This window comes from Syzygium oleosum, unplaced genomic scaffold, assembly GCF_021117445.2.
Source record: "Syzygium oleosum isolate NSW1041296 unplaced genomic scaffold, Sole_v2.1 Sole_v2.07, whole genome shotgun sequence".
Lineage (NCBI taxonomy): Eukaryota > Viridiplantae > Streptophyta > Magnoliopsida > Myrtales > Myrtaceae > Syzygium > Syzygium oleosum.
Genome location: NW_026607491.1, coordinates 12,066,280 through 12,088,000, shown reverse-complemented (window position 1 = coordinate 12,088,000; position 21,721 = coordinate 12,066,280). Strand labels below are relative to the sequence as shown.

Genomic DNA, 21,721 nt, shown 5'->3' with positions numbered 1-21,721 from the left:
TAAATTTTTAATGGTTTTCATCGACAAAACTTTGGCGAAAGGTAAATGTGTTACACAGGTACAAGTTTGAGATTTTTTGGTATCACAAAAAAAATTTAGGATAAATATGTCACGGTGAGTATAGTTTAAGATTTTTTTATGACTTTTACCCTTTTATTAATATATATGTTTTAAATAATACAAATGACGGATTCGCAAGGATAGTTAAAGGCTATTACCGGACCCATTGCCTGCCAAACCGGTTGGTCTGGTCCGGTCCCAATTTGGGCGGTCCATCTTACTCACCTCTAGGAAAAAGTTCCCCACTTCAGTGCGATGCCCCGCGAGGCACAAATTGCCAGCCCTTCGTGGTCTATACTTATAAGAAAATATTTTCATATTCCGATGCATTAATTACACATATACTGAAGATGACGATTCCATTTACTCGGATATTTATTAGCAAAATCTTTTTGATATGGAATGTGCTTCAATGCACATGTGTGAAAAGGGCTCGTTCCAATTAGACGTGCTTGATCGTGCATCAGAAATTCTACGGATCATCCGGGTCTTGAAGAATGCCTTCGAGCGCTCGTCCATGAAATTTCTGCTAATTTACCCGATGCGTGACATGGGTCACGGTCGACAATTCGACGGTCCATCAAGGGCGGATCCATCATAACGGGTCGTGAATCTTTACGACAACATTTTGGGTAACTACAATACAAAAGATTTCAACGGACAAAAGTCAATTTTGTCGCACTGTTTTTTTTTTCTCTCTTCATCTTAACGGTGGGTCGAGAGGAAAGAACCTTAAAGAACGCTCGAGAGTCCCGACAACGTAGAATCTCCAGGCACACTTCTCTCTCTCTCTCTCTCTCTCTCTCTCTGTACCCCGCGAAAAAGATCGCTTTTTTACAAATTCAGGCTCAAGAAGGAGGAGGAGAACCCTCAAATCTCTCCGGCTCTAGCAGATGAAAATGTCCGGCGACGAAATGGGCACCGGCCTCAACTCGCAGCTCCTCTTCCATGACGAACCCCCCTTGCGCTTCACCAGCAGCCCCGCCCCGCCGAACCGGGCGGCCGGCGACCCGGTTCCCAAGCCCCGCGAAATCCACTCCGGCTTCCTCGAATCCCGCTACTTCCCCCCGCCGCACCCGCCGCACCCGCCGCCGCCGCCGCCGCCGCACCATCATCCCCAGCCCTCCGAGTTCCGCCACGGCCCGTATGCCGGCGACCCCGACGCGGGGGCGCCCCGGAATTGGTCCGACAACAACGACTCGAGCGGCGATGGTTCGGAGGGCAACGACGAGGAGGATGAGGACGATGATGAGGACGACGACGTGGACGAGGAGGAGGAGGAGGAGGAGGAGGCATTTGGAGGGTTTGTTGGTGAATCGAATAGGGCTCAAACCGATGCTAATAGTAACAAGGACGGCGGTGGCAATCACAACAAGAGCAATAGCAGTGGTGGGGTGGTGAAATTGAGCAATGGAAAGACGAAGTTCGGGCCTTTGTTCGGTAAGTGACTGAGAGGGTTTCCACGTTTCAAGGTTGGATCACTCGAAGTTCTCAAGTTTGAAGCTTTTTTTTTTTACTGTGTTGATCATGAGTGGTGCTTTTTTTTTTCTTTCTAGGGTCTGGTAGAGAAGTAGTTGTAGTGACCGATGGCAACTGTGGACAAGTTGCGAGTGACGCGAGAGGGAGCTGCGGCGAGATTCATCAGCAGCGAGTGCGAATGGGGAATTTTGAGAATGCGGTCACTATTGCGGAGCCGGATGGTGAATTGTATTACTCACAGTATTTGCGAGGAGAAGGATCCGGTAGAGGACAGAAGGATGCGGTAGCTGTGGACAGTGGTTGTGGGTTTAGCGGAAGAAAGGATGGTTTGTTATCCAGTGATTCAGGAGAGTCGTTTAGAGACATTTTCTCGGACCCTTTGACGTAAGCTCAATGCTGTATCCATAGCATTTATCCTGGCATACTTATGTGGCAGATTATTTCCTTTTTATGGGTAGTTAGTTTGATTGGGGTGGTCATTATGCATGTGATGAGAAAACTATTAATAATGGAGACGTCATTCTTACGTAGTTTCTGGAAAATTAGGCTGATTACATGGTTTATGGACTAGGAATGTGGAGCTTCCTGTATGATGATGGATATTCATGTGAAATATTGGTCTCTTGCTTGTACATGGAAGTTATTATGCATATTCAAGATAAATAGTTTGTGACACCTGTTTGCACAGAGCAGCATTGTTGGCGAAATGCATGTTGCATGCCTTTGTCGTTATATCTAATTATACTGACTTAATCTAGTGTTGCCTTAGCTTACGTCCGTTATGTTTTTGTCTGTCATGAAAGATTCTATTTAGTGGCTTAGAGCCAGGAAAATTGTAGATATTGTTCTAAATTGATCAGGTGGAATGTGACTTATTAAAGCAACGTCCTCTTATGTAATGATGTTCTTCTCTTGAATCTCGTGCTGGTAACGCAAGTTGAAGCCAATGTAACGAATATCTTTTTTAAATTTTCAGTAATAGCCAATTTATCTTGTTTGTTTCTCTGTTTCAGCTTAGTTGTGTTCAGGAACCTCTTGTGGGGCTCATTTCATTCATCCCTTTTTTCTTCAATGAAACGATAGAAAACTTGGGGTCCATTTGATTCGCGAAAAATAAATGATTTAGAAAGCATTTTCTTAAAAATGAATATTTGTATTGTTTAAAAAGATTGGTCAGAGGAAATGTTTTCATTATCAATAGCGGTCTACACTAAAACATTTTCATTGCTGATGAAAATATTTTTCATTCATTCATTTTTGTAAGCGATAGAAATGATCATTTTTAGGAAAATGTTTTTCAGATCGTTGATTTTCCCCGAAACAAACGTACCTTTCATTTGCTTTTCAATTACATTGCTACTTTATGGCTTTTCATTGTCAATTTCTGTGGTACAAGTTAGGTTATACTTAAGATGTCGATTGCCAAATGGAACTACTGATACACCGTTTATCTCTACTTTCTGAAACCCAAACAAGTCCGTGTTCTGGCACTTGCATGTATACCAGCAATTGTCTTCTGCTGTGAACTTGTGTCTGAACACTTGTAATCCGTTCCGATAGGAAAACTGTAAGGAATGTACCTCTTGCTAAAAGCATGGGATTGGAGTGAAGATGTATGACCTCTCTATGTAATTCCCTTTAAAGGTCTCTAACATTGATTATAGATTGTGGCTATTATTGGTTGTTCTCTATTTTCAAAAATATATTTTTCTCGGTGAAAATCTTTTGTGACCATCTCGTTTTTAAATGCAGGGGAGCTCTTATGGATGATGCAATGATTTTGCCATGTGGACATTCCTTTGGAGGTGGTGGAATACAACATGTAATTAAGATGGTGGGTTCTTCAATATTTTGATATCCATATTTTGATTGAGATCTTAATTGGAGTTTAAGACTTGGAATTTGAAACATATTAACACATGGGATACTATGGGGACTTAATGAGTCACTCCTCCGAAATGGATTGCGATTAGGATTGTTGGAATGGCTTTTTGGAATAAGAGAGGACTATTAAGTCTGGGAACTGATTGGCAGGAATTTCTTTTTTTGACTTAGCATGCACAAGACATTGGCAAATAAGGATGTTGCATTGGCAAGATCCATTCATTTCGACACTTTCTTTATGTTTGCCCTGTATAGGTAGTTATTTTCGTGTTATGTATCCTCCACATTCGATTTCCATAATTGTTTGCTAGGTCATACTCTTCGGAATGTTAGTTTCATCAATCTAGGTTTCTTATAGTCTGACGTTTAGGTGCCGGTGTTGGAACTTAAAGATTGTTGTGTACTCTATATTGTTAGGATACTGACAAGTTAATGTTATGGTAGAAATGCAAAGCTTGACTTTGTTGTGCATCCACAATAATACACCATTTTTGCTCGCTTCAATGTCGCTACCTCTCTTCCAACCAGGATCCTCTAGCATGACAATCATCGCAACCTGCATGCAATATGTCCATGGATAAACACAGCTGAGAAGCAAAGTTTCTTAAGCACATTGTGAAGTAGCAGAGATTTTTCAAGATTGCTAGGTTCAATCAAAATTCTACTAATGCACTTACTAGCGCATTATGGTTTTCAGGAGTTGGCACATGCAAGTGTCATTCCAAGCTGCTTGCTGTAACAGCTGTTATGCAGATTACCATAGCATTTCTCATCGAACTGTTTTTTCCTTGTAAGCTGTTGTTCCTTGACGGCGAAGTGTCTTCTGATTTGCCCAACCTGTGATGCCCCACTTCTGTCCTTGATCGAGGACAGTGATTCAAGCAATATATCTTGTCTATTGCCTATTCTTCCCAACCCTAGTATTGTCGGGATAAAAGGAATAGAGATTGTATTTTTCTGGTGTTTTTACACATTAGTCCATACTAAAATGTAATCCTTCACTAAACATGATGTGGTATATGGTACCTTCCACGGAGCTTGTCTAAATCACTCTTGACTTTCTTATCAGTCTATTGTACCATAGGTTTTTTTCCTTTTTCATCGTTCAAGTGTTCTTATAGTGGCCGAATTACTAAACTGATTTTGATTTGCATAATGCATCTTCAGAAAGCATGTCCCTCTTGTCAGCTGTCGATATCAGAAGACTCAATATTACCCAATCTCTGTAAGTATAAGCTGTTGTCTCCAAGTATATTGAATGTATGGAGAATTTTAGATCATGAATGACTTGTTCTTAACCTGTGTACTACACTACCATGTTTGCAAGTTATAATATGAGATTAATATATCATCCAGATGGTTGATTTTCATCTGATGCCATTGAATATCAAGTGGATGGAACGATGCAACATTTTGTTGTATATTATCATTTGATGTAGTCTCAATATTATATGGGAAGTTAAAACGTAATATATAGCTGATTAGCATAATATATGTTATGCTAGGTCAAGTGAGAAACGTGAGATTCATTTGCTACAAGAAAGATTGGCTTGAAGTAGTTCTTTGTGTCACTATATTTGGGCCTATATATTGCAGTTCATCCGAGCTGAGTCTATAGCAGAAGACTGTTTCTGATGTCAAAGTTTGTGTAGTCATTAATTAATTTGATTATGTTTTTTTTTTTTGTATCTTTTCTTCCATGCAGCTCTTCGAGCTGCCATACATGCATTCCTCCGGGAAGAGGACTTGCTCTTCCACCGCTCATCCAAAAGGAGAAGAGAGAGATTTGACCAGGTCTGTCTCCATTGCATATTTGATACAATGCAATACAATTCTTCAAGGGCATCACATGTTGTGCTGCCCTGTGCTCTGTTCTGTATGGAAGTCCTATTTCTGTATTTGTAAGGTCAATAAATTACCGCCTGCTGCCTGCTTCATCTCATGTTTAGTCTTTTAATACCCTTATATTTCATAAGGTATGCAATCTGTGCACTCTCTAGGGCTGAGTAAATTGCCAATTATATTCTGGATGCTCGTATGTTGGTATAGTTCTCCCATATGTTCCCTCGCCTTTTCTTCTAAGAGTGCTTCTTTTGTTCAGGAGAAAGGTAACTGCAGCGACTCATATCTCATGGATACAACGAGAGGAAGAGGTGTACAGTTTCCATTTGCCGTGACTGATCGTGTCATTATTAAGGTTTGGTCTTTCAGAAAGTGAGTGATTATCATCTGCGATACAAATGCCCTTAGAGAATGTAAACGTATGAACATATTGATTCAGGGTAACAAGAGGACGCCGGAGCGCTTTGTTGGACGTGAGGCAGTCGTAACGACACAGTGCTTGAATGGATGGTTGGTTAAATTTTTTTTACCCTCTTCAGTTTGGTGCGTATTTTTTCAAATATACTCATATATTCCTAGCATCTGCAATCTACTCTCTGCTTAAAAAGCATATACAGCAAACATCGAAGTTATTTGGTACTTTAAGGGAAGACCTTGATGTTTTCGTACGTGCTACCTTTTTCTTTCGGAAAATGTTCCATGCTTCAAATAACAGCAAGATTCTCTTCTCTGCATGTTGTGCTTCATTGACATGGTAAGCTCCCCTTACAGGTATGTAGTGAAAACATTGGATAACGCGGAGAGCGTTAAATTGCAGTACCGATCACTTGCCAAAGTTCCAGATGACTCTTCCTCAAAAGCACTGTCATGCAAGCTGACCTCAAATTGGCTTCAGTAATGCACTGATGTGAAGAAATGGCAATTTTGGCAAATCCTATGCCTGCTGTATGCGACACATGAAGAAAAATTTGAAGAATGCTCTGTTTGAGAGGCTCTGTACTCTGTACACGGCACGGCAGTGTATTTATTGGCATTATTGCTAGAGAATGCATCGAATTGGGTGATGTACATTGTTGCAGCCGGTGTATGCGACTCAGAGTTTGCACATATAAATATCATGTGGTTGATTTTGCCCCTTACAACTACGTCTTTTTGTCTGATATCTTTTGTTCTTGTCGGTTTTAGTTTTGTAAGGACCACTGGCTAGTGTGCGTGCTAGTACAGAACTGGTGTATGCTCTTTGACAAAAAGTTGTCAAGACAATGATTTGTGATCAGTCACGTTTTAACTTTAGAGGGTTCTTGAGATTTTCCTCTTTGCTCTTGTGAAATTTAGTGATAAAACGTGGACCGCCTGAAGTGAGCTTGTTTGAGCATGCTTGAAAAAAAAACAGATGTGCTTTTTATATTCTCAAGTTTGAAAACAAAAAGAATATCCTGGGTTTTTGAGATGATGAATATATAAATTTATATTCCGGTATTGTTTGCGCGAGTCATAATATTCAATAAAAAGCAGAAAGTACATAGAAAACTTTGTATTGCTTAAAAAAGATCTCGAACTGACAACAACCTCGGGATGCAAGAGAACAAGATTTCAGCCGTAGGGAGAAGATGATCTCAATCAACAAAAGAAGATCCAATTTCTATTCTTTTGTCCATTCTACTTCCAAGCAAGATTGCTTGAACACTGTTAGGGTGTTACTAAACTTCAGTAGAGACTGACCTTCGAACAATATCAGCTTCTAACACTACACTAAGCCGAAATTAGTCACCCAAATTGCTATTGTTACATTGACAGTCAGTAAAAAGCCTACTCAACTAGATGAAGTCCAATGCCGGTTCACGAGAGCATGTGAACGTAACCCAGGCAGAAGTAGGGATCAAAGGACAAATACAAAAAGAATGAAAAAAAAAAAAAAGTTTCAGTTGAAGATCGATAGTCAACAGCAGGACACGTTCTCCTTTGCCAGTAGAAAATTGCATGTTGAATAGATGGAAGCTGCAGCCGCCCGAACTGCTAATTCTCTCTCGGAAGTGTCTGGCTTGTTAGATCTGCAAAACATAGAAAATAATTATTGAGTGTCTCACGGATCAACGAACTACTTTCATGTGTAACATAGTCGCTAAAGTTGGACAGAATGACAGAATCTCGAGTATCATCTTCCGAATCAAGAAAATTGCAGCTTATGATAAAAAGACAGCTCTTGGAATTCCTATCCCAAAATCTTCTATGTAGAAGACTAGACCAATGTTGCCCTTATAAACTCCATATGAAGATAAAGCTTCAAACAAGAAGCATGCTCAATTCTCAAAATAATACATGATCAGAGCATCCATCACAAACAGGCACCATGGGCATTACACTGCATGACAAAAGTACCGGGAAGAAGCACGATTAAGTATGGTTTAACTTCCATTGACGCTAATATTTAACCACTTTTCACCCCATATTTCAGGACAAAATCCACAAAAGGATATTTATTTTGTACATTGTTCATTGCAGGAAACACAGAGGAATACAAAAATTTGTGGAACCTGCCTGGGACCTTTATGAACAGTGATGATATCCTGACAAGCTGTTTGCTCGATTCATGTTTTTTGGAACCGTCATAGACAAGTGTCACGGGACTCTGCATGGGATTCTCTAAAAGAGCTAGTAAATAATTGTACTTAAAGATTTACCTAGAAACAATATCTGTAGCTCCCAGGTTCTCCGAACTGTAAGGCACGTTGCACTGGACATGTTGCAGGCCATGTTCACAATGCAATTGCATCTCTTTCACTTGGTTCAGCCAGATTTCCTGAAAAATCATGAAGTGAGACTAAACTAAATACGGTTCAAATCAATTTATAAAGAAATACAATTAATCTTCACAACCAAGAGAGAGAGAGAGAGAGAGAGAGAGAGAGAGAGAGAGAGAGAGAGAGAGAGAGGAGTTTGTAAGACAGACAGTCATAAAAGAGGGATTCTGGTGCTAATCAGAGGGTGATTCAGTCTTCAAGTCATAAAGTCAAAATCCCATAAAGAAACAAGAAAGGAAGTCAGAACCAAAATGGTGCAGCGAGACACATAGAAGCTACCAACGGTAGAATTGGAACTTGGCCACCAAAAAGTTCCAATCACAATCTTCCCTCTTAAAAAATTTGCAATCGACAAGAAAAGTGTCATATACTCACAAGCTGTTGCTCCTCTTCAAAAAGCGCTTTATCCATCTGACCAAAGAGGGTACTCCATTTCGATAGGTGCATGTCAGCAATCGGACTATTGGTCGGGTAAGGATTATTCTCTTGATTAGATGAGAATTCCTTTGATATTAGAAAAGGCAATTCTGTGTTGATCACAGCCTGAACTCTCTTTTTACTGCGTTTCAAAGCTGCAATTTAAAGAGAGCACATCATTAGTCAGAATATTCAACTTCAATCCTAACCTTACTCTAGCGACTACATGCAATGGGGTATTACCTGCTAGACGTCCTTTGATGTCTTGATGCAGTAATTCTAACCATTGAGAAGCAACAGTTGCAGCTGAAAAACATTACACTTTCATTTGTCAGCTAAAACGGCCTTCGAAATGCCTATTATAACAATGTAAAATCCAAGGTACATAATAATTGGCTTGGCCCTTCACTACCCAGAGCTCACTCGACAATGGCATGCAAAAACCAATTTCACAGCATAATCCTCCATTACGATCCACCCACCAAAACAATTTAATAAGAAAACCAACAAATAAAAAAACCATTCCCACCTAGAGACGGAAAGTAAAAAAGAAAGACAACAAAACAAGGAAGTATGATGCAGATTCTTAAATTTGTGACATAAGCATCCAGGAAGACAGATTAACTGAACTGTGAAATAAGTATTAAAAACATAGAATAACGCTAGAACAAGCAGAGAAACAAACATGTACAATAAAAGACTTACCTTTAACAGAAAGTGAAGTAACACTGCTAAAAGTAGTTGAGTCTTCGTTAGACATAGACCAAGTAATCTCAGATGCTTTACTCGTAATTGATGACAATCTCAGCGCCAATCCGTCATCCTGACTAATACTGTTTGGGTTTGAGACAAAATTCTTCTTGCACAAACCTCCTACCATGCCCAGATCCCCATCTTTTTCTTCATGATCTGTAATGAAAGATGAAGACTTGCTCATCATCAACGTGGGGAATCCTGTGGTCTGCTTCCTCTCAAATAAAGCACTTGGAGCTACATTTTCAGATGAATAAGAGAGCTGGTGCATTCCTGAATTATCAGAACATCCCAACCCCTTCCCATTACCAATTTCTTTCGTTTCACCTTTCGAATGACCACCGTGTTTACTCCCGACATGGCTATTTTCAGCCCTTCCTGACCTCACCAATGCCTCTATAATGGAATGGACTTGTTTTCTGTTCCTAACATGGTTTATGATCCCGGGGTTCAATTCATTGAGGAGTCCACTAGGAGCAGCAATCTTGGTGAACCTATCTACCTGTTCTTTCTTTGCAAGCTCCAGCTTTTTCTTAAGAACGTCATTCTTACTCTTCCTACCGCGTTGCTTCGGGATTGGTATGCCGCCATGAGAGGACGAGAGAAAGCCATTTTGCTTCATTTCCTTCCAAAGCCTCAATGAATCTTTCTCCTCCAATGGACCAGTTGAACTAGCACACTCAGATGCATCTGCAGGCTTCAACTGATCAAGATTCTTGTAAGGATAAAATGGATTTAGATTCACCGAGCTGGAAAGGTCTTCTGCATTGAGATTCAAGTCAAGGCCCTTTGAGTATGCATGATGATCACTTGATGTTTCATGCTGTCTGAGCAAAGAGGCTTCATCTGTTTCCTTGGTTTCTCCAGTATGTTTAGGATTGACATCACTTTCCAACTTGTTGGCGGAGCAAATTTCAGTGTTAAGATCAAGTTGTGCAGGCTTACAATTACCCTCCACAGGTAAAGTATTTCTTTCAGATTCATCTTCATCAGAACCATTTATAGTAGAGGTGATTGGCTCCTCGGTTACCTGGGACGTGCCTAGTCCTTCACCACATTGAGAGGAAACTTTGCCTCCCTTGTCTTTTGCAGATTTTGGAGGATGGTTGTTAGTTCCTGGATCACATTTTGAAAATCAGGTACACTATAATGCACACAAAATTTCCAAAAACCCCAGAAAAAGTAACACCGTCAATTTCCACGTCTATACTCCTGATATAGGGGAAAATGCAAAGAACATCATTGAGTTCAGTATGCTGTCATAAGTATGAACATCGTTGCATATCTCCAATATTCTCGGTCATGGCACTTTGAAATGCACAGGCCTAAGCATTTAACCTGGTTCTTTTTATTTTTGGTCGGTAAGCATTTACCGTCATTGAAAAAGGAAAAAAGAAAGAAATTTTCATGTCTATGTAGATCAAATGAGGCAATGCAATTCAGTTGAACTCAGATTCTGCAGTATTTCGTAATCAATCTACATGTTTAATCACAAAGTTTGCATCCTGTAATTTTGAAACTCATTATAAGAATAGCTTGGACCAAAAGGTATATCGAGATTGAATTAAACTACTACTCGAAGATAAAAAGACAGTTTTTATTTCAACTCGAGACCTAAATTTGAATTCCCATCTCTCCACTGAACTCAAAGAACAAGTGCATAGCAAATAAAAAGGGAACAAGATTACCTTCGCGACGCAACACGGATTCCAAATCCCGCATTTTGACACGCTTGCGCGCGACTTCATGTTTCTCCTCTGTCACCAGATGGTGCTTCTCCCCACTCGACTGATAAACCCAGCATCAGCGATATGGAAACAGTAAAAAAGAACAGATCCCAACCAAAAAAGAGGGGGGCAAGAGTAAAAATCCAACCTTTACATGTGATTTAGGCGATGCCGAAGTCCGACCAGAAACACTTCCTGAATCACACTGGTCCTCCATTTTCTTCCCGACCCAGTTCAAATCCAAGACCTTTAACACCGACCCTTGTACAAAAACACACAAGAACTGCACACGGGCATACAAAAGCTATGGACACACGAAAACAACGAGGACTATCCACAAAAACTGGAAAAGCGTCGTCTCATTCGAAATGGGAACGAGTTCTCTGTTGAAAAACTGATGACCCTGATTGCGAATTTGCAAGACAAAATGGTGTGGTTAGGGTTTAAATGAGCAAGATCTGGAATTGACAATTGGGGTATCTTATTTATGTGCTGGGGGGTTTTTAATGCTTTCCTTTGGATTTGAAACGCAGAGGAGAGCGCGCTTGCAGACGCTGCTGCCTGATCCGGCGATTCTTGCATATGCAAGCGATCCGGAACTTATAGTAGTTTAATTAATGTTTTTATCTATCCTCCGAGGCCTAAACATCGTGACAAAGAAGGAAGAAAGATGTGTTTTTTCCGCTTCTCCTTTCTTGTTTTTTTTCAAATTCAAATAGTTTGGAGGGACTTTTTTGCTGGGCCCGTTGGCTCACGGCGGTCCCCCCGCTCTTTCCCTCTTATGAAAAGTCAGACGGCGCGCACGCACCCCCCATCCATTCAAATACTAATCTGGGCCTGATGTTGGATGAGCCCACTTGTCAGTCTTATGTCGAAGACAAGAACCACTGGTGCAGTAATACTGCACTCGTGACTAAGAACTGATGTTCGGAGTTGTGTTGGACCAGGCCGGAACATCGAAGACTACAAGAATGGTTAATCAGTGCGTTCGGTTTAGCTTCCCTAAGGGGCTAAGATGGTTATTTCTTGTGACAGACCTGGGCCGACCTCACCTAAGCCTGCCTAATGATCAGCTCAATGCTTGAAAATCTACATTTTAGGGGCTGCTAACTGCTAAGATTGCGTATCCCATACTTAGACATGTCTTTCATGCCTTTGTAATATGATGAACGTGGTAACAAGCCCGGTTCGAAATGCAGGAGCGGTGGTGTGTTCATTGCCGCATCTTTCAAATTCAAAGTTTATCACGGTGGCCTAGAAGGTTAAGCCAGCACAAGAACGGGGAGATTGCTGTTCCTAATTTGAGGATCAGTACTGGCAAGATAAGTCAAGGGAAGTGCTACCATTTTAAATTCATCTACCTTTGTAGGATAACCAAAAACTGTCATTAGTTTCCCAAGCAAGGATGATGGTATATTATCGTTCCGAAAATCCGACTGCCCTTCCATAAGAAATATCGAGCCATGTATAGCTATAATCCTCAATCATGGGAAGCACTTCTACAAAAGAACACATTTGGAGAACTTGAACACAGAACTGAACACACTAACGAGATGCATGAGCAGCAGTAATAGTAGATCCAGACTAATTTTGAACCAATGCCTCATCTTTGAGGAATGACATTCTTCGGGAACCAAATAAGTAGAGGGTGATCGCACGTGTAAGAGGCTCAGCGTTGAAACACAAATTTGTACAGGAAATTAGAGCACTGTCAATGGTCCATCGATCTCTTCCCATCTCATTCTTTGTTTTTTTAATAGGTCTATACAAGAAGTGATTGCCTACATAGTCGATACATCATGCATATTCTCATGAAGACAATTTCAACCACGAATTTTCAAAAGATGCGGCAAGGACATCCAACCACCAGACGAGATCACAACTTCAACTGCAATGGAATAAACCATAGCTCTGTATACCTTCTGACATCTCGTAATCTCTACAGTCATGGACACCCCTTTGCAAACCCAAAGAGTCCAACCAAATCCTCATGCTTAAGCGCAAACTTCCCATGTTTAACAACTTAGGCGAGGCAGCGTTTAGTAAGGTACATAAAGACACCAGGGACAGCAAACTTAAAAGAGATTTTGTAAACATCGCCAGACTAAAGGATGTCTCATTTACTGTATTTTATGGGCTTCAACAATTTCCCTTTTTACGTCAATTCACTGGAGTGAAGTACTCATAATCTTTCCCCTTTTCATTGTGGCACCGCAATTCCTAAAATTTCAAATTGACCTCATGTATTGACTGTACAAAGCCGCAAAATACATGGGTTTTACTCTTGACCAGCTCTTTTTCATGGTTCATATGGCCTATAGACAAAGGTGACATCCAAGTGCCCGAGCTTTCATCGTTGCACATTCAGGGAAGCATACCAATGGCCGCAACCTTACGGCTAAATGGCAAAGCAAATGTTTAAATGAAATTGAATCCATGACATTCAAGGTCAAATGATACGATTTGCCATACAACATCAAGGCAATGTCATCCTGTGTTCCCAGACAATGCAGACACAATCAACCTCAGCGCACTTAGGCATCCTCAGTCCTGTAATCTAATAGGGAACAGGCAGAATCGTTGTTATGTGAATCAACCACTTTCATCCTTGAGTATGGAAGAAATCAGATCACTAGGTACTAATCACAGGGCTCGTGTGATACATGAAAGCTGACGAAAGCTGACGATAGTTTCAGTTATCATGCCAATGTTTTGGTTCAACCGATCATGCTAAGGCAGAGAACCAGCGAAATTCACATTAATCATTTGGCAAAGGAGCCATATTCTAGCCAGAATGATGAGCAATAAATTCAGAATTGTGCTTATTCAATCAATTCCCCAGAGATGCCACCAAGCAAACTCTACCAGACTTAGTCCAGTACTAGTTAAACTATGCCATAAATTCAGAATTATGATTATTCAATCAATCACCAGATTGCTAAAGGTAACTATGCACTGCTTCTGGTCTGCTCCAACAGCAACGTAAACTGCAAACTTTAATTCCAAGCACTAGAGACTCGGATCTATGACCACCCAAAAGGGGGGAAAAGAAAGAACCATCGAGAGGCCATCATACTAGAATTTAATTTCTTGTTTACTGTGAATTATCTATACAATTGAAGCTCAAATCATTAAGAATCATCACCAATCAACCTCGATGATTTGCACCGAATGTTGCTTACAGTTGAATCGAAAGAATCAAGCAACCCCCTCCCTCCCTCCCTCCCTCTCCCATTATGATTTGGGACCCTCGGCTGATCCCGCTACAACCAGAAATTCTTGAGCTGCGATCTCGCGGATTCTCGGAAACTCTTCACCTTCATCAAGCAGAAATGGGTGCTGCACGCCCCCAAGCCCGACCCGACCCCGCAGGTCTTGAGCAAATAGCAAGCCGGCCCGCAAGTAGCCCCCTTCCCCTGCACCACCAATCCCCAAACCCTGGTCACATCGTCTTCTTCATCTTCATCGTCCTCAAGCTCCTCCACATAGATTACACCTTCAGGCTTTTGAACCTCCCCCTTCTCCCACTTCATCCTCACACAATCCCAATCCGCCTCCCTCACCCCCTTCTCCGTCCTCAACCTTATCGACTCGCCATCCCTGCCCCTGACCCCGCCCCCTCCCCCGCCCCGGCCGCCGCGGTCCTGGTCGTAGACGTGCACGAACAACGGCGCCTCGCGGAGATTCCTCACGATCTCCACCACGGAGCCCTCCATCCAATCGTCCAGCTTCCCGTGCGCGATCGCGGTGCCCTCCTCGAACTCCTGGTACGGTTTCGGCTTCCTGGGGATCGACCCGTACCTCCTTCCGGCCGGGGCCGGGGCCAAGACGGGCATCGACGCCGAAACGGCGCGCCGCCGCATCCGGGTTTTCGATCTTGTCCCATTGGGTATCGTCAGAGCACAATGCTTCGACGGGCTCTGATGATCAACCTGGCGAGAGGGGAAGTCCAAGCGGCTCCGGCTCATGGAGCACTCGCCGCCGCAGTGGACCCCCACGGACGCCATTGGTTTCGGGTCAACCCAGGCGGAGCCCGGGAAGCAAACGACCCGCACTGGATTCCGGAAGCTTCCCCCCACTTCTTGATCTGGGAAAGAAAGGCTCTGGGGTCGGATGAAGATGATGAAGAAGAAGAAGAGGAAGATGATGATGAAGATGATGGATGGTGGTGATGTTGTTCTTGGTGGGGGGTTGGTGAAGGAGGGAAGGGGAGAGGATCAAATACGGGTCAGAGCTAGGACTCTGATCTTGTACCAATGGGTGGTCAAGAAACAGCAAGAACAAAGATGGCGTCTTTTGTAGGAGAGTTTTTCTTTTGGCACAGATCCGGGGAGATCAATGTCAGGACCCGGGACGCTTCCGCTTTGGTGAGATGCACCCGCCACGCAAAACTATTATAATCCGCTTGAGAACTCGAGGAGCTGCTTGCCCGCGGTCGGGAGCATTGGGGCTTCGGTGCACCCCCTTCCCCTCCCGGCCTTTTGGCCAAAAAAAATTTCCAGAAGAGATATGTTTCTCGGGAAATATATAAAGGTGCTTTTGAGTTTCGTGGTATAAATTGATTGGATTGGATATCTATTGACCGCGCATCGAAGCGATAAGCTGGAATTTAGAATTGATCAAGGGATTAAAGTTAACGTAGGAATAAGTACAAACGTGAAATGCTGAGTCGAATTACTTGCGTTCTTTCTGAACGATGAAAATTTATCTTGATTGGGTATATTAGGATCAATCCAATTCGTAAAATTAATACGAGATCAAACACGTGATTTCAATTTTAAGAATTACCCATCGGAGTAAATTTGGTAGTAATTATTGATAAAGTTAAAATCTTCTCCCAAAAAGAAAGAGGGAGAGAGAGATTGGAAAATACATTGCTCAGGATGGCGTGGGAAAGTGAAATTCGATTGGTGGTTGCAATCCGCGTCTCCTGCTACCGGGCGCAGGGGATAACAGCCTCCCTGGGCTCGCGACGCCACGAGGTGAAATGCGACCGGGAACGTGCACTTTTGTTCCCTCCACGAGGCTCACACGAGGCGCGCGTCCAAATCCGGCGTGACGTGGATCGAAAATAATCTGGGCCGTCCATCCGAGTCCAACCGTCCAAGGTTTATTCGGAACCGACGGCCTCGATCCTCGGCATGGAGATCGCTGCCTACGAGCTGGCGTACCGTATTGAGCGCCCATTCACCGTCTGGCGGCTAGAGCTGACGTGGAGGTCGGTGGTTGGCCGAGAGTGGGGTGAAGCACGGGCTGACACGCGAGAACTGCACGCGGTCGCGGTTCGCCACAAGCCTACGTCAATTCTCTCCCACGTTCCCGTCCAGTGAAATCCGACAGCCGGACACGTGGACCGGGCCCAGTACCACGTCATCCTGGTCGCGGTTGAGGTGGTCTACGTCAAAGAGAAATTTGGGAATGGCAAGGAAAGGGAGGCGGTCAAAGCGAGCTCGTCAATTTTGACTCGGGCTGCTCCGGAATTTTCACATGGTAAACAACATTTTGTTTTTCAGCATTTTGAACATGAACCGGTCAAGTTAAATTGAAGTCCTCCACGTGAAACGACATGTTCTTCCCACGAGAGAAAATGACCTGCTTATTTTTATAAAAAAAATATTTTTTAAATCAATTATTTTTCGTGAAATAAATGGAATCATAATAAATAAGTGTTGATTTGAGACGCTCATTGAACTACGGGAAAATTGTACCCGGAGAGAGGCTTATTTATCTTGCACATTCTAATCATCTCCGTTATGTTCGCTTAATATTTAAGGCTGATTCCGATTAGGTTGGGCTTTTTTCATTGATCAAGCACCATAGAACATCGAATATTAACCAGTAACTGAAAACTTCCCCAATCACGAGCGAGGACCAGAAAGTCAGCTAATATTGACTTTTGCTTTTTAATATTTGCTTAATTTGTATTTTTTTTTTGTCGGAACGGTAGAACTTTCATTCAACTAGGAAAAACAAAAGGGCCTAATAAATGGGCCAAAGTAAACAAGAGGTCCAAAAGAGTTTGAGAAGGTAAAACAACCCAATTTGAAGATAAAGAATTGCATTCGTGGGTTTTCGCAACCCAATTTGCAACAAAATTAGCCTCCCTTCTACAATGCTGGGTCCGGAGCTTCGAAAATGACCAATGCCAATTTACGCAATTAGAGAGGACAAGAATCTCCCATGGAGCAGAACTTGGACTGCACATTGCTTTTACCACCGTAAGCTTGTCTGACTGAACAATTTAGGTCCTCTATCTCTTTCTTTCTCTTAATAAAAAGTCCTAGGGTTTGAGAGAGAGCCCGTACCTCCACCTGTAGGGGCGACGAAGCTCGAGGGACACAGGCGTGGCCACCAATAAGTCATCCTTGGTAGTCCCGGCACGCGCCTGCCACCGCTCCCCCACTCTTCTCCCAACGAGTAAGATCCATCAATGTCGACCTTCATTGTTCCAATTTCCAGAGGGTTCCAAGTCTAGGCCAAATCACCTACTCTACTTTCGTATCGTTGATACAAATTACATGCAAATTTGCTTTGAAAAGCACGGAAGAGATGGTCTCTTGTACGAATTTTCTTGCCGATCACGAAGCCTTAATTTACCACTCAAACTCATTTTATCGTAAGATGACAACAACGTTTTGTCTGATCATTTGTAGTAGGTTTTAACGACCGCAAACTATGCCTTCTGCGACATGTTTTTTTTGACGACCGAACAGGATGACAAAGTACGTTAATGCATTGGGAGTACTTCGTTGTTGCCAGAAGTCCGTTTTGGGCTGTGATTGGAATAATCTGGGTTCCACTGCAATGGGCCTTGCGATTGATGGAGCCGGAGGAGTATTCAAACATGCCAGTCCCATGGTCCATGTGAAATTGTGAGGCGTGATTGGTGGAATGGACAATTGGCTTGAAGTTGTTGCTACGAATTTGAAGGATCAACATGTATACATTGTAATAATTTCTCTCGTAACCCTAAAAAAATCACCATATCAAAGAATTTATCAGATGCCATTTGTATGGAATTAATTCCACGATCCGAGGATAGGCTGAGCTTTTGTAGGGAGCTGGTAGTAGCCACGACAAGGCCGTTTCATCATGGGAAAATGATAAATCCATCGATTTAACTAACGAAGTATGTCTTGAGTGTTTGAGTACTCGAATGACATCTAACCCTGATCGAAATGGAAGGCGTGAATGCCCGCGGTTCAAAAGCAAGTCCAATGTCCAAACTTACCTTGGCAGGCATCCGGACTTTCCCGTGTTTTAGTCGGCCACGAGTTTCCCTTTTTCGCCCTCCTGAATCGCTACCTTCTACCTACTTCAATTGTGCCAAATAAAGAGGGACGAAACAAATCCAAAAATAAGAAGAAAATTGAATTTCAGTATGCAAAACATGAAAATCCAGTCATGACCAAGTTGAGTGATTTAAAGGCTGAATACAATTTGCACGATGGTCATCCAACCATAAGGCACGAACCGAGAAAATGAACGATTCTCAGTGCAGGCTCGTCCTCGTTGGATCTTTCACCAATTCTCCGAGACTCTCTATTGCTCTTAGGACATCCCGACGACGGATGCTAAAAAGGTGGGACCCACAAAGCGCACTATGGTCATAATGCCGTGAGTGTTCCGATTATATAGTAGGTCGAAAAAGCGCGACCCAATAGAAATACCATACTTATATATCTAATAGCCCAAAAAAAAAACAAAGAACCCGTCCTCGAGCTTATCCATCACTCGTACATCATTGATGATACAACATGAAACAAAAAAAAATGAGTAAAAGTATATAAAAATTAAAGTAAGAAAAGTCGACCAAGTTCCCCATGAACGAGACAAATCGCCCCAATACTTGGCTGAGAAAAATTTCCAAGTTTCATCGTCGATTCCGAAATGGGTTCAGAGAAACGGTCGAAGAACGATGTGTTCGTGAACTTCCGCGGCCCGGATGTTCGCGAGGGGTTCCTGAAGAACCTTCACAAGGCTTTGGCTCGGAGCGGCATCAAAACCTTCGCGGATAGCGAGGACCTCCACAAGGGTCAAAAGTTAGCCCCGGCCCTCGAAAAGGCCATCGAACGATCCCTCGTCACCATCGTCGTCTTCTCCCAGGACTACGCCTCCTCCGAATGGTGCCTGAAAGAGCTGGTGAAGATCCTCGAGCGTAGCAAGCTCCAGGAACAGATGGTGATCCCCGTGTTCTATAAAGTGAAGCCGAGCCAAGTGCGGTAACGGACCGGGCATTATGAAGTAGCCCTGGCCAAGCATGAGCAGAGGCATGGCAAAGATTTGGACATGGTGGAGAAATGGAGGCATGCTCTTTTCATTACTTCCAACTTCCCAGGATTGCATCTCGAGGACAATTCGTAAGTTTCTGATACCGCCCTTTCTAGATTCTGTCTTTTCCTGGGCCTAGCATTCTATCTTTCTCGAGGACGGGGTCGAGTGCCACGTCATCCTGGTCGCGGTTGAGGTGGTCCACGTCCAAGAGAAATTTGGGAATGGCAAGGAAAGGGAGGCGGTCAAAGCGAGCTCGTCAATTTTGACTCGGGCTCCGGAATTTTCACATGGTAAACAACATTTTGTTTTTCAGCATTTTGAACATGAACCGGTCAAATTAAATTAAAGCCCTCGACGTGAAACGACATGTTCTTCTCACAAGAGAAAACGACCCGCTTATTTTCATAAGAAAATATTTTTCAAATTAATTATTTTTCGTAAAACAAATGAAATCATAATAAATAAGTGTTGATTTGAGACGCTCATTGAACTTCGGGAAAATCGTACCCGGAGATAGACATGGCCACGGGCCGATTTTGGCCTGTTGACCGGGCCCGCGGTTAGGAACCGGAACCAGCCTGTGGTCTACAGGCCCGGTTCCGGTTCCAACAATTTTGGAACCGGCTCGGAACCGCCAGTTCCAGGCCTAGTTCCAAAAGAAAAAAAAACTGCAGATAAGTGGAAAACTCTTTTTTTCTCAAATTTGATTAAAATGTACATTTTGATTACATTTTATATTGAATAATTCATTATTTCATAATTTGATAATTCATTATTTTTTTATTTCACAATTTATTTTTTTAATTTTTACCGGCCGGAACCGGAACTGGCCCGGAACCGCCAGTTCCAGTTCATACATGGCCACAAACCGGAACCGCCGATTCCGAACCGTGGCCATGTCTACCCGGAGAGAGGCTTATTTATCTTGCACATTCTAATCATCTCCATTATGTTCGCTTAATATTTAAGGCTGATTCTGATTAGGTTGGGCTTTTTTCATTGATCAAGCACCATAGAACATCGAATATCAACCAATAACTAAAAACTTCTCCAATCACGAGCGAGGACCAGAAAGTCAGCTAATATTGACTTTTGCTTTTTAATATTTGCTTGATTTGTATATTTTTTTTTTGTTGGAACGATAGAACTTCCATTCAACTAGGAAAAACAAAAGGGCCTAATAAATGGGCTTAAGTAAATAAGAGGTCTAAAAGAGTTTGAGAAGGTAAAACAACCCAATTTGAAGGTAAAGAATTGATGTTGTTTATTTGTGTAGCGTTCTAATCTACCCAAAACAAAAAAACTCTCCCGAGAGCTTCCTTCTCCTCTTTAGGGGTCTTCCTCTCCCTCCGTGGGATTCGTCCTCTCCCTCAATGGGAGTCGTCCTCTCCACTTGGTCAGAGTCTTCCCTTTCTTAATCGCATCATCTTCACTTAGTCCCTTCTTATTCCGCTTCTCACCCCAGGTCGCCAACTTCCCCCCCCGACCGAGACGAGGATGATCTGCTCCGTCTGGGCTAAAATTTCATCTGCTGGTTGTGTGATAGTGAAGTAGTAGAACCGTTCAGCAGCAACTTGATGGTGCTCGGTGATGTCGGTACTAGAGTGGTTCCCCGTCTTCTTCAAATTACTGAGGTATCAGTAAGTGCACACCAAGTGTTTGCTTTTTTGCCTGATAGAAAACCGTCAGAGGAGTGTGGTGTTTTCTTTGGCGGCGGTTGGTGACTGAGGAGGAGGAGGGGTGATGTACTCTCCTCTCTCGGAAGTGCTTCCCTCCAACCATTGGGGCAGCCTAGCCAGTGTAAACCCAAAATGTCCCTCTTCTTCCTTCCCCAATATAGCTCAGTCACCATGAACCATGAACTGCTCCTCAGTAACCTAAAGCCTCGTCAACTCAACACCCACCCACAACCCTTCAACTTGTCTCACTAAAATCACTCTCTGGAGCGGAACTCAACTGTGAAGACAAGTAAATTTTGTGTTCCTTCAGCTCGAGGAACTACAGTTGCTGCGATTAAGTTCCATCTCCATGGAGCCGGATGAAGATGCAAACCACAGGTTGGCCCTGCTCTGCAAAAGATTAGGAAGAATGTGGTCAGACAAAGTCACTAAGAATGTCGAAGGGATTCTGGCATCAGCGAAAGGCAAGGATGGGAATTTAACTCTGATAGGGCAACTCCTTAAAAATCCAAAAATCAACTTCCAAGCTTTCCAAAACACAATGCGGAGAGCATGGCGAGTGGAAAATGTAGACTTTACTCCTTTAGAACAAGGTATTTTTGCAATAACCTTCGACTCTCAAGCTATGAGGAAAAAAGTGATGGACCAAGGTCCATGGTCTTTTATGAACAATCTCTTGATCTTGAAACAATGGGAACCAAATACTACAGCTTTAAGCTACAACTTTGACTCGTGTGACTTCTGGGTACATATTCTGGGGCTTCCTTTTGAGTGGATTTCAGAGGAAGTTGTTCGAGAAGTAGCT

General features: G+C 42.7%; 3 protein-coding genes across 3 annotated transcripts; 1 reads left to right on the top strand and 2 right to left on the bottom strand.

Moving 5' to 3' along the window:
* The first annotated feature begins 920 nt into the window (after positions 1–920).
* Positions 921–6,558, top strand: LOC115667892 (U-box domain-containing protein 62-like). Its single transcript, XM_030589446.2, has 8 exons — positions 921–1,500; positions 1,617–1,923; positions 3,292–3,373; positions 4,591–4,648; positions 5,129–5,217; positions 5,525–5,620; positions 5,705–5,775; positions 6,037–6,558. The coding sequence occupies exons 1-8, from the start codon at positions 954–956 to the stop codon at positions 6,161–6,163; spliced, it is 1,377 nt and encodes a 458-aa protein (XP_030445306.1). The 5' UTR covers positions 921–953; the 3' UTR covers positions 6,164–6,558.
* A 331-nt stretch (positions 6,559–6,889) lies between these two features.
* LOC115667805 (uncharacterized) lies at positions 6,890–11,621 on the bottom strand. The gene is made up of 7 exons (XM_030589370.2): positions 11,112–11,621; positions 10,925–11,024; positions 9,189–10,352; positions 8,727–8,789; positions 8,442–8,638; positions 7,947–8,065; positions 6,890–7,316 (listed from the first exon to the last, which is right to left on the bottom strand). Exons 1-7 carry the CDS (start codon positions 11,178–11,180, stop codon positions 7,205–7,207), a joined length of 1,824 nt encoding a protein of 607 aa, XP_030445230.1. The 5' UTR covers positions 11,181–11,621; the 3' UTR covers positions 6,890–7,204.
* Positions 11,622–13,856: 2,235 nt separating this feature from the next.
* LOC115667175 (uncharacterized) lies at positions 13,857–15,251 on the bottom strand. The gene has a single exon (XM_030589055.2). The coding sequence runs from the start codon at positions 14,968–14,970 to the stop codon at positions 14,227–14,229; it is 744 nt and encodes a 247-aa protein (XP_030444915.1). The 5' UTR covers positions 14,971–15,251; the 3' UTR covers positions 13,857–14,226.
* Between the last annotated feature and the right edge of the window lie 6,470 nt (positions 15,252–21,721).